Genomic DNA, 13,257 nt, shown 5'->3' with positions numbered 1-13,257 from the left:
TTTTTCTGAAGATCGTGTCTTCCTTTTATCTCAACCAGACAGTTGAGATGAAAGGCCTTTTGCAGAAAGGATAGACGTAACCCAGAGGTTCTACACATTCTGGATGTTGCTCCATTATTTGAAGGTGACAAATTCTTTTCATAAGCCAGACCACCTTTTCATGTTGCACCAAGATCCCCACAAAGGGGAAGTGGCCTCTAAGACTTGTTGTTCTGATGAATAAAGAAGGCTATTGGAACAACTTAACTCCTGAAGAAGACGGTGCCTCCTATTTTGCAGGCTCACTTCACAAGGACACAAACCACCTTATGGACCGAAGCTAGGGCCCTTGGCCTGGAAGATATTTGTAAGGCATCAACACGGTCATTGTTGCTTTCCTTTATTAAGCATTATAGATTGAATGTCCAAGCTTGGTGGCAGAGTGGTCTCCGAAGAGGCCATGTCTTTCTGCCCAGTTCAATGAAGCTTGAGTGCATCCGACTTTTCTGGATTGGTCTAGCAGGAAAATGAGGAAGTTAAAATTTGATCTTACCTACTAATTTGCTTTCCTTTAGTCCTTCTAGACCAGTCCAGTTCCTTCCTATAAAAACTGTGGGCTTTGTGTCTATCACTCCTAAGTACTCAATGACATTTTGATAGATGCTGGGCTTTCTGCTTCCATGTATCTACATAGCTGCTCCATATAGGAGCATCAGTTTGTTGGTCGAGTGTTGATTTCTTTTGTTGTTCAGGGGTTCATTGTTTAGCTCTGCTTTGTTAAAAGTATACTGGCAAGATCAAGACTATACCAGCCCTTATAGAGGTGATGTCTCCAAGAGTCAGTGTTCAGGCTCCATCTGCTGGTTGGGAAGCACAGCCTACTTGTCTGTACTAGTCTAGCTGGATGAAAGAAAGGAAATTAGCAGGTAAGACCAATGGAGTTGCAAAGGGCAGCTTCTAAAATGGTCAGAAGTCTTTGTCATAAAGCATATTGGGACAGATCTAAAGATCTCGATATGTATAGTTGTACAGGAAGCAAGTATTTCAGTTGAAAGGAAGCTCTAGAGTGAGGGAGAATAGGATGAAATTGAAAGGGATAGGTTCAAGAGTAATCTAAGGAAATACTCCTTTATGGAAAGGGTGGCAGATACGTGGAACAGCCTACTGTTGGAAGTGCTGTTGACAAAGATTTATGTGAATTCAAGAAAGCATGGGACAAACAGGATCTCTATGGGAGAGGAAGAGATAGTACATAGTATGGATAGGCTATATAGTCTTTATCTGCTGTCTGTGTTACAATGTTTAAGACCAAATTTCACCTTAGTCACTTGCTTCTGAAGGATTTCTGTCATTTTGTTGACCATTTTCAAACAATAATGGGTTTAATTATATTTTAACACCTTCAGGCTTATTATATGTTCATATTAAGAGGCAATATTGTTTTTGTATTGGTTGGTATATATAACATGCTCGTCAAAGAATAATCTCTTGTATTATAGGACAGTTCTTCTGGCAATGTATCTGAAGGTGAAAATCCTATTGAAATCCAGGAGGATTCTTTTCAAGGAAGACAAAAAGGAAAAGACAAACCTACTACTCCAAAAAAAGAGGGTTCCAAACTATCTGCATTGTCCAAATCAGTTCCAGGGTACAAGGTAGAAGAAAAAAGCCCCTGACTCATCTTCCTTAATAAACAGCCTTTCTCCTTGAAAATTTTACTTTTTTCAAATATTGAATTTTGTTATTTCACTAGCTTTTCTTGTGTTTCTCATCTGTTTTCTTTCCTTTTATGTTATTTCACTTGGACTTTTTTATGTTACTCTCTTTATGCAGTGGCATGTATTTCTTATTCTGTATGAGATTTACTCAAAACAAATTGTAAATGTTATAGTAGTAACCTACAGCATTTTAGGTAGAACTTGTTCATCAGACTTGCTTCAAATGACAGGTTTTCTCTAACTGTAAAACTGGCACTTGAGATTTGTTGTTAACAAGAAATTAACCTGTACAGTTCAATGTGGATTTTTTGCTACAAAGAACATCTGAGTACAGTAAAATGCCTATACCTCCTTTTAGACTACTTAGTCTTCCCAGAAAGTGTTAGCTATACCACAGCTAACCCCTGATGTCTTGAGGTATGTCTTAAAGATGTTCTTTATGGTCTTGGTTTGCTTCATATCATTAGCTGACCCCAGTTCAGATCACTGTTGGGGTGTTGCTCTGATGTACCATGCTCTGTGCTCTCTTGAATAGCTGCTACTGGGGCTTTTATTGTGGGGTATTATCGATGGAACTCATACAGCTTTGCATGGAATATTGTTGTTTGCTGTCAGTTTCCAAGATTTTTAATTTGGGGCCATGACCTTCCCAGTCTACTAGACACACAAGCATATTTCAAGTTTTTTGGGAGTCCAAAATAGCTTTCACTACATATTCCTTTCTCCTGTAGACCTGGACTAGGGGAGGAGGTATCTGGGGTCCAGCCTGGGAAAATAAATTGTCTCAATAACTTCAGCAGAGTTATATGGAACAACACGTGTATCTGGAGGAACCAAAGAAGCTTTCATTCAAAGGTGTCTGAGCATCTTGTGTGTTATACGATATAATCCCATATACTGGTGGTCTAGTTTTCAAGATGAGAGCATGGATTTCACGTGTTGTTGCTAATCATACTTCTGGCTCAGTGTGTATGGAAAACCCTTTTACCATTAGGATTAGCTTGAGCTTAAGCTGCCTTAGTTTCTGGCTGCTTTTCTGGCTTTTCCTGCATCTGCTGAAGCATCTAAACAAGAGGCGTAACCATGGATATATGGGGGGGGGGGGCGGGAGAGGCCCCTCCACTTTTGCATTAGGCCTCTCCAAAAATTTAGGTAGTTTTACTTATGCAACTGTTGCAGTAAATAACATGGTGCCCAGACTCCTAGGTCAGTCCTCACTCAAGTCACCAATGAGAAGGAGGCAACTGTCTGGTCAGTCAGGTGACTGATTTTTCTTTTATGTGGCTAGCAGAGCAACAGAATAGATAGATGAGCCATGTACAGGTTAGGAGTTGTTGCAGCACAGAGATGTGCTATGAAATGCTGCTTATGAGCCTGTCACTAGCTCTTCCAGACTGAAATGCTCTCTTCATACCTCAAACTGGTTTCCTGTTGTGATTGTTTTTATTATACTGCAGTGCAGGCTCATTAAGCAGAGATGACACTGGTGGCCCTCCACCACTACTGCTGCAGCCATTTAAAGCTATGTAGCGAGCCCTACCGTATTCTTCACCTCAATTTGGGCTCCTGGGCTCCTGCTGCTGTGTCTCTGAAGGGCACACTCTGCTGCATCTATAGTTGGGTAAGGAATTAAGGTGCTCATTAGTACTAGGCATTCTAGTAACCTGGATTTCAGTCCCCAGTCACAGAAGGTGCAGTGAGTATTTTGTACTAGGCTCCTTCTGCAGACCTCTGGCATCTCCAGGCCCCTTCCTATTCAAACAGGTGATTTTAGCTATGGGAGTGATCTGCTCTACCAGCATCTTTTATGGCTGGTCTTCAAGTTTCTTTCAGCAACATTCATCTTTGTGTTTCCCATGAAAGAATATAGCTGAGTGGCTCCCTAACCCCATCCCTTATCATGACATAGAAACACAGAAAATGATAGCAGGTAAAGACCATATGCCCTAAAGAGTCTGCCCATCAATACCAAATACTAAGCTCTACAATCTCCTCCTGTTTTCCTAGCGATCCTCTGTGCTTATCCCATGTTTTCTTGAATTCAGGTATAATCCTTGTCTCTGCCACCTTTCATCCCATGCATCCGCTACCCTTTCCATAAAGAAATATCTCCGTAGATTACTCCTGAGTCTGTTCCCTTTCACCTTCATTTTATGCAGCCTTGTTCCAGAGCTTCCTTTCAATTGAAAGAAGGCTGATTCCTGGGCATTTATGCCAAAGAGGTATTTAAATGTCTCTATTATGTGTCCCCTATCCCGCTTTTGTTCCAAAGTGTACTTATTGGAATCTTTAAGCCTATCCCTATGTACTTTGTGACAGAGACCTCTGACTATTTTAGTACTCACCCTTTGTGATCTCTAGACTTCTACACAGTATTTCAAATGTGGTCTGATCAGAGACTTATACAGAGCAGGGGTGTAGCCAGACCTCGAGGTGGGAGGGGGCCAGAGCCCAAGGTGGGGGGGCACATTTTGGTCGCCATCCCGCCGCTGCTGTCCCTGTGCCGCCGCTGTAATATCTTCCCCGCCAGCTGAAGCACTGCCGCCGCAAAAGGCAGGGAAGCGTGCCTGACGTGAGGGGAAGAGAGATCAGGGCAGGCAATGTGGCGGCGGCGCTGCAGACCAGCGCTGGACAAAATCTTCAGCTGGTGGGGGTTGGGGACCCCCACCAGCCAACAAGAGTCCCAGAGCAAATTGGGGGGGGGGGGGGCAGGCCCCTGTGGCCTCACCTAGCTACACCACTGATACAGCGGCAATGTCTTCTTTTTTTCCTGCTGGCTATTCCTCCCCCTATGCACCCAAGCATTCTTCTTACTCTTGCCATTACCTTTTCTACCTGTTTGATTCGATCACCCCTAAGTCCCACTCTTCTGTTGTACATAGAAGGGGTTCCCACCAATATTTGTGCTGCGTCAGCAGCATCGGATGATAATAGACTTGATGAGTCTTGGCAAACTCTTTAAAGTATCTTGGATCTTGGCATCAGGCAGGCAGGACACCTCCCAGGGCGTTATGCCTGATTGGCAGAAGGATGCCTCTGAAATGGTCAGGAGGGCGTCACTAACCATTAGTTGTATTCACTTCCTAGTGGTCAAAGATCTTGCAACTTTGCGGTTTTGAGCTCTGATTTCCTCCTTTTCTTAGGAGGTTGTCACCTCTTCCATTTCCAGAGCCTCATACATTTCAAGGGGAAGTGGATTTGAGGTATTGATTCTGCAGGCTCTGGTAATGCGAGTTTAATGCTTTCAGTTTAGTGCCTTCTTCACATCTCAAGAAACATTTCATCTTTGTATTTGTCATTGTCAGGGATGCTTCTCAGCCTTGCCACTTACTCCCTCAGTTCCTCTATTTGGTTTGTGAGGAATTCAGTCTGCAGGCATCTTGCACATGGAACCAGTCCCCAGGGCCAGCCCAAGGATATCTGATTCCCTAAGGGAACCTTCAGCTGTGCCCCTTCCCCCACCCCAAAGGCAGGTAGCATCTCCCCATCCCCACTCCCCGCTCCAAAGGCATCTGGCATATCCCCTTCCCTTCCTTGTATTCCCCCTACCAGACCTACCTCACCCTTCTTTCCACTCATAGTTGATTCTGTTGCGTTGTTGCTACCAATTCCGAATGGACCTGTGACTTTAAAGAAGAATCTGATTGGAGACCCAAGCTGTAATGGAGCAACAGTATTGGCAACACAGTGTTTCTCAACCGTAACTTAGTTGTATGAGCTGTGATACCTGTTGAAAGAAAAGAGAAAAAGACCTGTCAAAGTACCTGCCTTTTCCTCTGCTATGTGGTAAGTCAAAAGCATCTAACCTGTTCCATGTTAGATCTAACAGCTCTGTTCTGATTTCTTGTATGTGGTCTTGCTTGTTTTCTCACTTGTTATTGGAGTATACTGTAGTTTATTTTATTCCTTCAGACTTCAAAAATATGTTTTATGTATAATATATAAGATGTGAAATATAGGGTGGTCCCTTTGTAGACTTACATCAAAGATTTAATAAGATATTACTAGTCAAAGCCCACTGAAATATAAATGTTCTCTTTTAACAGAACCAGAATTTGACCTTTCCTTATCATCCTGCTAGACCAGTCCAAATCTATGGGGTATATCCACTTACTAGCAGATGAAGGCAGAGCTTTGAAAATTCCAGTGCATCACCAATATAAAGAGTGGTACAGTCAAGAACATTCCAGAATTTCTCTGCTTTCAGCAGATATGTCCATGTGGATTAGTGTGGCAAAATCATTTTTGTTGTTTTTGTCTGCATTTCATCCAGATTCTCTATCAAGGAAGAAAAAGGAACAGCCGTCACAGCAGAAAACAATTTGTTTTTTCAGAGCTATGGGAGGGAGGGGTCTTAATCCTGCTGCTTTGTTCCATAGGCCCTGACACAACTCTGCATATGGAGTGAAGGCCAATAGGCCAAGGCTCTGGGTGTGATGAGGAGGAGCTACAAATCCTCCTTTACTTAACTAGTTATTTAGCCTGGCTCAGATTCTGGGAGGGAGTTCCCTGGTGAGACCAGAGATACCAAGTTACCCAGTTCCAGGCTGGAGATTTGGGGCTAGTCCTGGTTTTGAACTTGTATTCCAAAGCAGTGTGGGATTTGTAGGGACTGATTCTGCCCATTGAAATCAGTCCTGCAAGTTCCATAATGCACAAGAATGATGTGGTTAGAAATCCAGAACTGGCCCAAAATCTCCAGCCCGGAACTGGGTAACTTGGCATCTCTGTGAGACTACAACCACAGAGCCAACGACTGTAGCCTGAGGAATGGGGAGTCTGCCAGAAATGGGTGCCTTGTGATTCTGTAAATCACTTGACCTATTGGAGGCCAGGTGGGAAAGATTTCTTTCCCATCAGGCATCTGGTAGGTCAAGTGATTTACAGAATCACAAGGCACCCATTCTGGTCATTCTGTTTGCACCAGATTGGCCTTGCTGCCCCTGCAAAGTGAATATGATTTAGCTCCTAGTGGGTCCTCCACTACCCTTGCAGAGAGGGCCAGATCAGGTTCTCATGGAAGATCTGGATCCCTTCTGGCTTAATAGCCTGGCCCTGGAAAGGTGATGCCTGAGAAGCAATGGGTTTTCTCCCTCAGTCATTGCTATGCTGCTGAAGGTGTGGAAATCTTTTACATTTTTGGCCTACATCAGGCTCTGGGGCCAAGGCTACATCATGTCTTTGCATGGTGCTCTGGCCAGGCACTGTCCCCCTTGTGGGCAGACATTCCAGTTACCTTGTCATTCTTAAAAGGTGGTCTGGATCAAGGATTGGAATTAATTCTTTCAAACCCCAGGTGGAAATGCTTACTTGATTCAGAGACAGAGTTGATGGGGCCTCTGTTGTGGCCCAGCTAGGTGTAGTACATTAGCCCCCACTTTTCGGGTGTTGGATCTCTGGTGTTGTCAGTCCTTGCTAGGACTCTCTTTGAATCCCTTCTGTGGGCCTATGTGAAGAATCTTTTAAAGCAATTTTCCATATGGTTTTCTTTTTGGCTAGAACAAGGTGGGCAACCACAGTCCTCAAGGACTACCACCCAGTGAGGTTTTCAAGGTTTCCACAATGAATATGCATTAGATTGATTTGCATGTACTGCTTTCATTGTATGCAAATAGATCTAATACATATTCATTGTGAAACCTCGACTGGGCCGTGACCCTCGAGGACCATGGTTGCCCACCCTGGGGTGGAAGGATCTTGAAACTGCAGGCATTTATTATGTAGGGACCCATATTTGTCTTTTTCTTCTAATGCTGTTTCACTGCATTCTGTTATCTCCTTTCTGCCAACAGTGGCTTCTCCTTTTCATTTGAACCAGACAATTTCTCTCCCTACTTTTCAGAGGTCTTTGGCTCAGGACTATCACAGATTCTTCATAAGTTGGATGACTGCAGAGTGCTTCTCCTGTGCTTCAAGGTTACTAATCCTTTACAGATGTTGGATTATCTTTTTGTTCTGTTTTATGGTCCTTGCAAGGATCACATGGCATTGAAATCTTCGATTGCACGCTGGATTAATTTGGCTATTGAGTCAGCATGTGTTCTTTAGAAGAAAGAGATTACTTAGGGCCTTAGGGTCCACTCCACCAGGTCACATGCTATGTCAGGTGAAGCATTCTTGGGAGCTTATGTCTTTTTCCCACCCTGTGCATTAGAAGCTCTGGTACATCCTATTGGTGTGGACTGGTCTAGCTGGATGATAAGGAAGGTGAAGTTTAACAGGTATACCTGTTAATTTTCTTCCTCAAGCCCTGTTATCCCAGAGGACTGAGAAATTCAGCAGATTCTTGGGTCCTAGGTCTGCCATCTGGCTGTATATAATCAGTCCTGCAGAAGTAACCTTAAAGAGCCGCCATTATGAGTGAGGTTTGGCTTACTTGGTTCTCTTTTTTTTTTTTTTTTTTTACCCTTAATTGTTTTGGCTTTTCTGTTGAGTAGCTTTGTAAGTAGCATATTGGAATGTTCCTGGCTACACCACTCATATTGGTGATGTCATTTTAATCTCCATCTGCTAGTATGGGGACATGGCCTATAAGGATGGACTGGTCTAGCAAGATTCAAAGAAAGGAGGTTAAGAATACATTTTACCGTTTATTTCCTTGATTTTCCCTTCCACTCAATATGAAACACTTCTGACCAGTTGAGCTAATTGGTAAATGGGTCTATATGGTAAAATTTGGAAGAGAGGTAGGTGGAGAGGGAAGGAACTAACACTTTACTACTGCTACTAATCATACCCAGGGCTGTACACAAACATGTAAGAGATGGTCCCTGTTCAACAAAGTTTGCAATCTATTCAAGACAGAAAAACAGGACATTTAAGGGATAAGGGAGTTATTTATTATGAGAATGATTAAAACAAACATGGGTACTGAACAGATGCATAATGGGTTAAGAGTGGAGGAGTGGCCTAGTGGTTAGATGTTGGACTTTGGTCCTGGGGAACTAAGGAACTAAGTTCAATTCCCACTTCAGGCACAGGCAGCTCCTTGTGACTCTGGGCAAGTCACTTAACCCTCCATTGCCCCATGTAAGCCACATTGAGCCTGCCATGAGTGGGAAAGCGTGGGGTACAAATGTAACTAAAAAAAAAAAATGTAAACAGCCTCAAAACAAATTGGGCTTTTAACATGGATTTGAATAGGGCTAGAGATGGAGCATGACACACCAGCTCAGGAAGTCTATTTGAGGCATAGAGCGCAAAAGGATAAAAGGAACCGAGTGGAGTTGGCAGTGGAGGAGAATGGTATAGATAGATATTAGGATTTAATTACCGCCTTTTTGCAAGAATTCATTCAAGGCAAAGCATAAGTCAAACAAGCAATAGACAATTACAGCAGTAAAAATCTTCAAATAACAATACAAAGTATGGCATAGTATGCTACATTATAATGTCAACACAATACGCAATAATTGTATAGGGTAAAAGCAAAGATGGAATTTATAAATAGATAAGATAAAGTAACAGGAGTAACAAAATAAGGAGATTAATTTAAAGAAAGTTGCACATAGGATCAAAAAGGTGCTTGACTGTTAGCTAGGGTAAGAATGGATAAATATGTCCTGCTATAGTACGTGCAGCTGGTGTCACTCCTTGCTTGTGACTAGGAAGTTAGTTATTACTTCCACTAAAGGCCTAGGTGAAGAGCCAAGCTTTTACCTTCTTCCTGAACTAAATAGTCTTGTGTTAAGCGAAGTCTTTCAGGGAGTGCATTTCAGAGTGTGGGGGCTACTTCAGAGAAGGCTCACTGGTGAGTTTCATATCATGGCTTACCAGATGAATAGAGTTCCCAGGGAGGGTAAGAGCAGAGAGATACTGAGGAGCTGTAGAATGAATGCACTTGTAAGTCAGAGTTCGAACTGTATACATAAACATATAGGGAGCCAATGAAATGTATTTATTTATTTGGATTTTGCTCACACTTTTTTCAGTAGTAACTCAAGGTTGAGTTACATTCAGGTATACTGGGTATTTCTGTGTCCCTGGAGGGCTCACAATGTAATTTTGTACCTGAGGCAATAGAGGGTTAATGTTATGACTGGGGATGTGTGAGCCCTTGTGCCTCGACTGAGCACGGCGAGGAAGGAGTGCACCGCACTCGGTCAGGCAGCCAGACAACCCCTAGCTTCACCTGCACTTAGCCACTATCCCCCAGGAGTTGAGCCCCTGGGTTCAAGCGGCCGGCAGGACTTCCGGAACTGGCGGGGTTGCACCACCACTGACCAGACAGGTAGGCAAACAAACACAGTCCAGGAGCCCGTAAACAGCAGAGCAAAGAATAGTCAAAGAACAGTCCAAGGTCGAGGCAGGCAGCAACACAACGCGTAGTCCAGGAACAAACCAAGGTCAGGAACACAGGAACTGAAGACAAGGAGCACCGGCGTGGATCTCAAATACAATTGAGGCTGAAGCAACGAAGGGCTGGAGGCAGGGCTTTAAATAGTGAAGGAATCGGGCTCAAACATGTGCAGCTGATCCAAGATGGCTGCCCCCATCAGCAGAGAAACCCTACGTCCAAATATGGGCTTCCTTCCTGAAGCAGTCCAACTCCAAGATGGCTACCACAAGCTGAGATGCCCATCCCAAGATGGCCGACCTACCCTGAAGAACCACATCCAAGATGGCCGGCTATCTCCGCTGGCCTGCGACTCGCCGGCGAATCGGCCGCATAGGCCTGGAACCAGGTGAGGGATGTAACAGTTAAGTGATTTGCCCAAGATCACAAGGAGCAGCAGTAGAATTTGAACCGGCCACCTCTGGATGTCAAGGCTGGTGCTCTAACCACTAGGCTATTCCTCCACTAACTTGAGAAGAGGGTTATGTGAGTGTACTGATAGCGGTGAAATATGTTGTGCTGCAGAATTTTGAAGTGGAGAGAGAGATTTTAGTGCAGCTGTGAGCAACCATGAGCCTTGAGGGCCATAACCCAGTCATGTTTTCAAAATTAGCAGAGTGAATATGCATGAGATCTATTTGCATGCAAATTATCTCATGCATAGTCATTGTGGAAATCTTGAATACCCAACTGGGTTGTGGCCTGGTTTAATGGGAGAGCTATGAGAAGAAATTTGCAGTAATCTAAGTGTGAAGTGATGAGAGTGTGGATATGGAATTTGGTATTGTGCTCAGAAAGTAAGGGGCAGATTTTGGAGATGTTATAGAAAAAGAAATGACTAGTTTACCAGGATGTTGGATATGTGTGGAGAAAGAGAGAGAGGAGTCAAAAGATGACCCGAAGTTTATGAGCTGAGGAGACAGGATGGATATGAGTGGTATCCACAGAAACAATGAATGGTGGAAGAGGAGCAGTGCTTTTAGGGGGAAATAAGTTCAGTCCTGGCCATGTTCCATTTCAGATGGCAGTGAAACACCCAGGCAGCAAGGTCAGGCAAACAGGCTGAGACTTGGGCCTGGATTCTTGGTGAAATTTCTGGTGTGGAGAGATACATCTGGGAGTCATCAGCTTAAAGATCATGCTGGAAATGAGGATGAGATCAGGGCACCAAGGGAATAAGTACAGAGAGAGTGAAAAGAGAAGCGTTTCCAAGAAAGAGACCTGAGGTGCACCGACACATAGTGGAAGTGGATTCACCAAAGCATATACTAAGTGTGATGGGAGAATAAGAAGAAACCCAAGGTGAAACAGAGCCCCAAAATCCAAATGAGGAAAGTGTACCAAAGAGTAGATGGTGACCAACAGTGTAAAAGCAGCAAATAGGTCAAGAAGGATGAGGATTGAATAAATGCCCTTAGATCTGTCCAGCAACGGGTCACTGGAAACTTGGGAAGGGTTGTTTCTGTTGAATGTAGAGGGTGAAAGCCAGATTGTATTGGATCAAGAATAGCTAGTGCTGAGAGAAGGTCAAGACAATGGTAGTGAATGGCACGTTCATGTAACGTGGATAAGAAAGGGAGGAGGGATGAGAGATGATAGTTGGAAGGGCAGGTAGGGTCCTGTGAAGGTTTAATTGGAGGAGTGATGAAACCACAGGGTATTTGAAGGCATCAGGAACAATTGTAGTGGTAGGTGAAAGAGTGAGGATATGATAGAAAGCATGAGAGTAGGGGAGATAGAGCTGAGTAGATGGATGGGAATGAGATCATAGGAACAGGTAGTGAGTTTGGAGGAGGAAAGAAGATGTGCTTTGTCTTAACATAGAAACGTAAAAAACAAAGGCAGATAAAGACAATATGGCATCCCATCCATGCTCTCCCTTACAGATCCTATGTAATTGTCCCAAGCTTTCTTGAATTCAGATACAGTCTTCTCCATTGGACGACTGTTCCACACATTCACCACCCTTTCCATGAAGAAATATTTTCTTTGGTTTCTTTTTGAGTCTTTCTCCTTTTACCTTCATCTTATGCCCCCCTCATTCCAGAATCTCCTTTAAATTAAGACCACCCTCTGTTGTCTTCCACTCAACAGGGCAAGATTCCCTGGGCCCAGCCTCCAAGGGGGGCCCAGCATCAGCAAGTTCTGCTCTTTCGATCTATTTCTCTCCTGCTCCTGTGTGTTGGGACCTGGGTGATTGTGTTAATGCAATAACCTGGGTCCTGGCACACAGGATCAGGAGAGTGGCAGACTGAGGGAGGAGCAGACGCAGGAAGGTTAGGGGGCGGGCATCAGCTGTGACGGCCCTGCCACCCAATCAGTTTGTAACTCATTCATTCACTTTTAGAGCCCATACTAAAGGCACTCAGTTTATTTATAAGTTGTCTATGCTAAATCATGCCAAAGACTGCTAAAATCAAAGTACACTATCTAGCACTCTCCCTCGATTCAATTCTCTAGTCACCCAGTCAAAGAAATTAATCAGTTTTGCCTGACAAAACCTGTCTTTAGTGAAATCATTCTGTCTTGGTTCTTGTAGCCCATTGCATTCAAGAAACCTCTTTATTCTCTGTTTTAGAAGAGTTTCTATTAATTTACTTACCACAGATGTCAGACAACCTGGCCTGTAGTTCCCAACCTCCTCCTTACTTCCACTTTGGTGGAGAGGGACCACATTCACCTTTCTTCAGTCCACTCCCAACTCTAGAGAAGCATTGAATAGGTCAGCGTATGCCATCGGGCCCCATTGTTTTGTCCACCTTTAGTTTAGCTAGTTACTCATGAACACAGCCCTCTGAAAATCATTCAGGGTCTGTCTCACTTCCATTCCTATTTGTGCTTGTCTTCTCCAATCCTACTCCTGTAAACATAGAAGAGAAATATTTGTTGAGCAGTCAACCTTAACCTTATCAGCTTCTACATATATCTCAGTTTCACTCTGAGTCTCACAATGGCAGTTTTGCACTTCCTCCTATCATTAGCATATCTATATAAATAAAAGTCTTATCCCCTTATTTTATTATATTGGGTTTTTTTTCTTCCATTTCTGTCTTTGCTTTCCCTTCTACTTTACCAGCTTCTCTTAGCTTATTGTTGCCTGTCTTTCTCTGTTTGCAATCTCTTGTAGTTTATGAAGTCTAACTTCTTACCTTTTCAGCTACTACTTTGGAAAGCCAAAGTAGCCTTCTTTGCTTCTTACTTTTATTTACTTTCCTTACAAAAATG

General features: G+C 43.4%; 1 protein-coding gene across 2 annotated transcripts in view; it reads left to right on the top strand.

Annotated features, from left to right (window-relative positions):
• LOC115465460 (PHD finger protein 10-like) overlaps positions 1-13,257 on the top strand; it is a 282,287-nt gene that overhangs the window by 182,089 nt on the left and 86,941 nt on the right. For both annotated transcript variants that reach the window (XM_030195940.1, XM_030195942.1), the window contains one exon: positions 1,479-1,634. In XM_030195940.1, the coding sequence (XP_030051800.1) occupies positions 1,479-1,634 (156 nt within the window). The remainder of the gene's footprint in view (positions 1-1,478; positions 1,635-13,257) is intronic.

Source organism: Microcaecilia unicolor, chromosome 3 (genome assembly GCF_901765095.1).
Source record: "Microcaecilia unicolor chromosome 3, aMicUni1.1, whole genome shotgun sequence".
NCBI lineage: Eukaryota > Metazoa > Chordata > Amphibia > Gymnophiona > Siphonopidae > Microcaecilia > Microcaecilia unicolor.
This window is presented reverse-complemented; position numbering and strand designations above follow the sequence as displayed.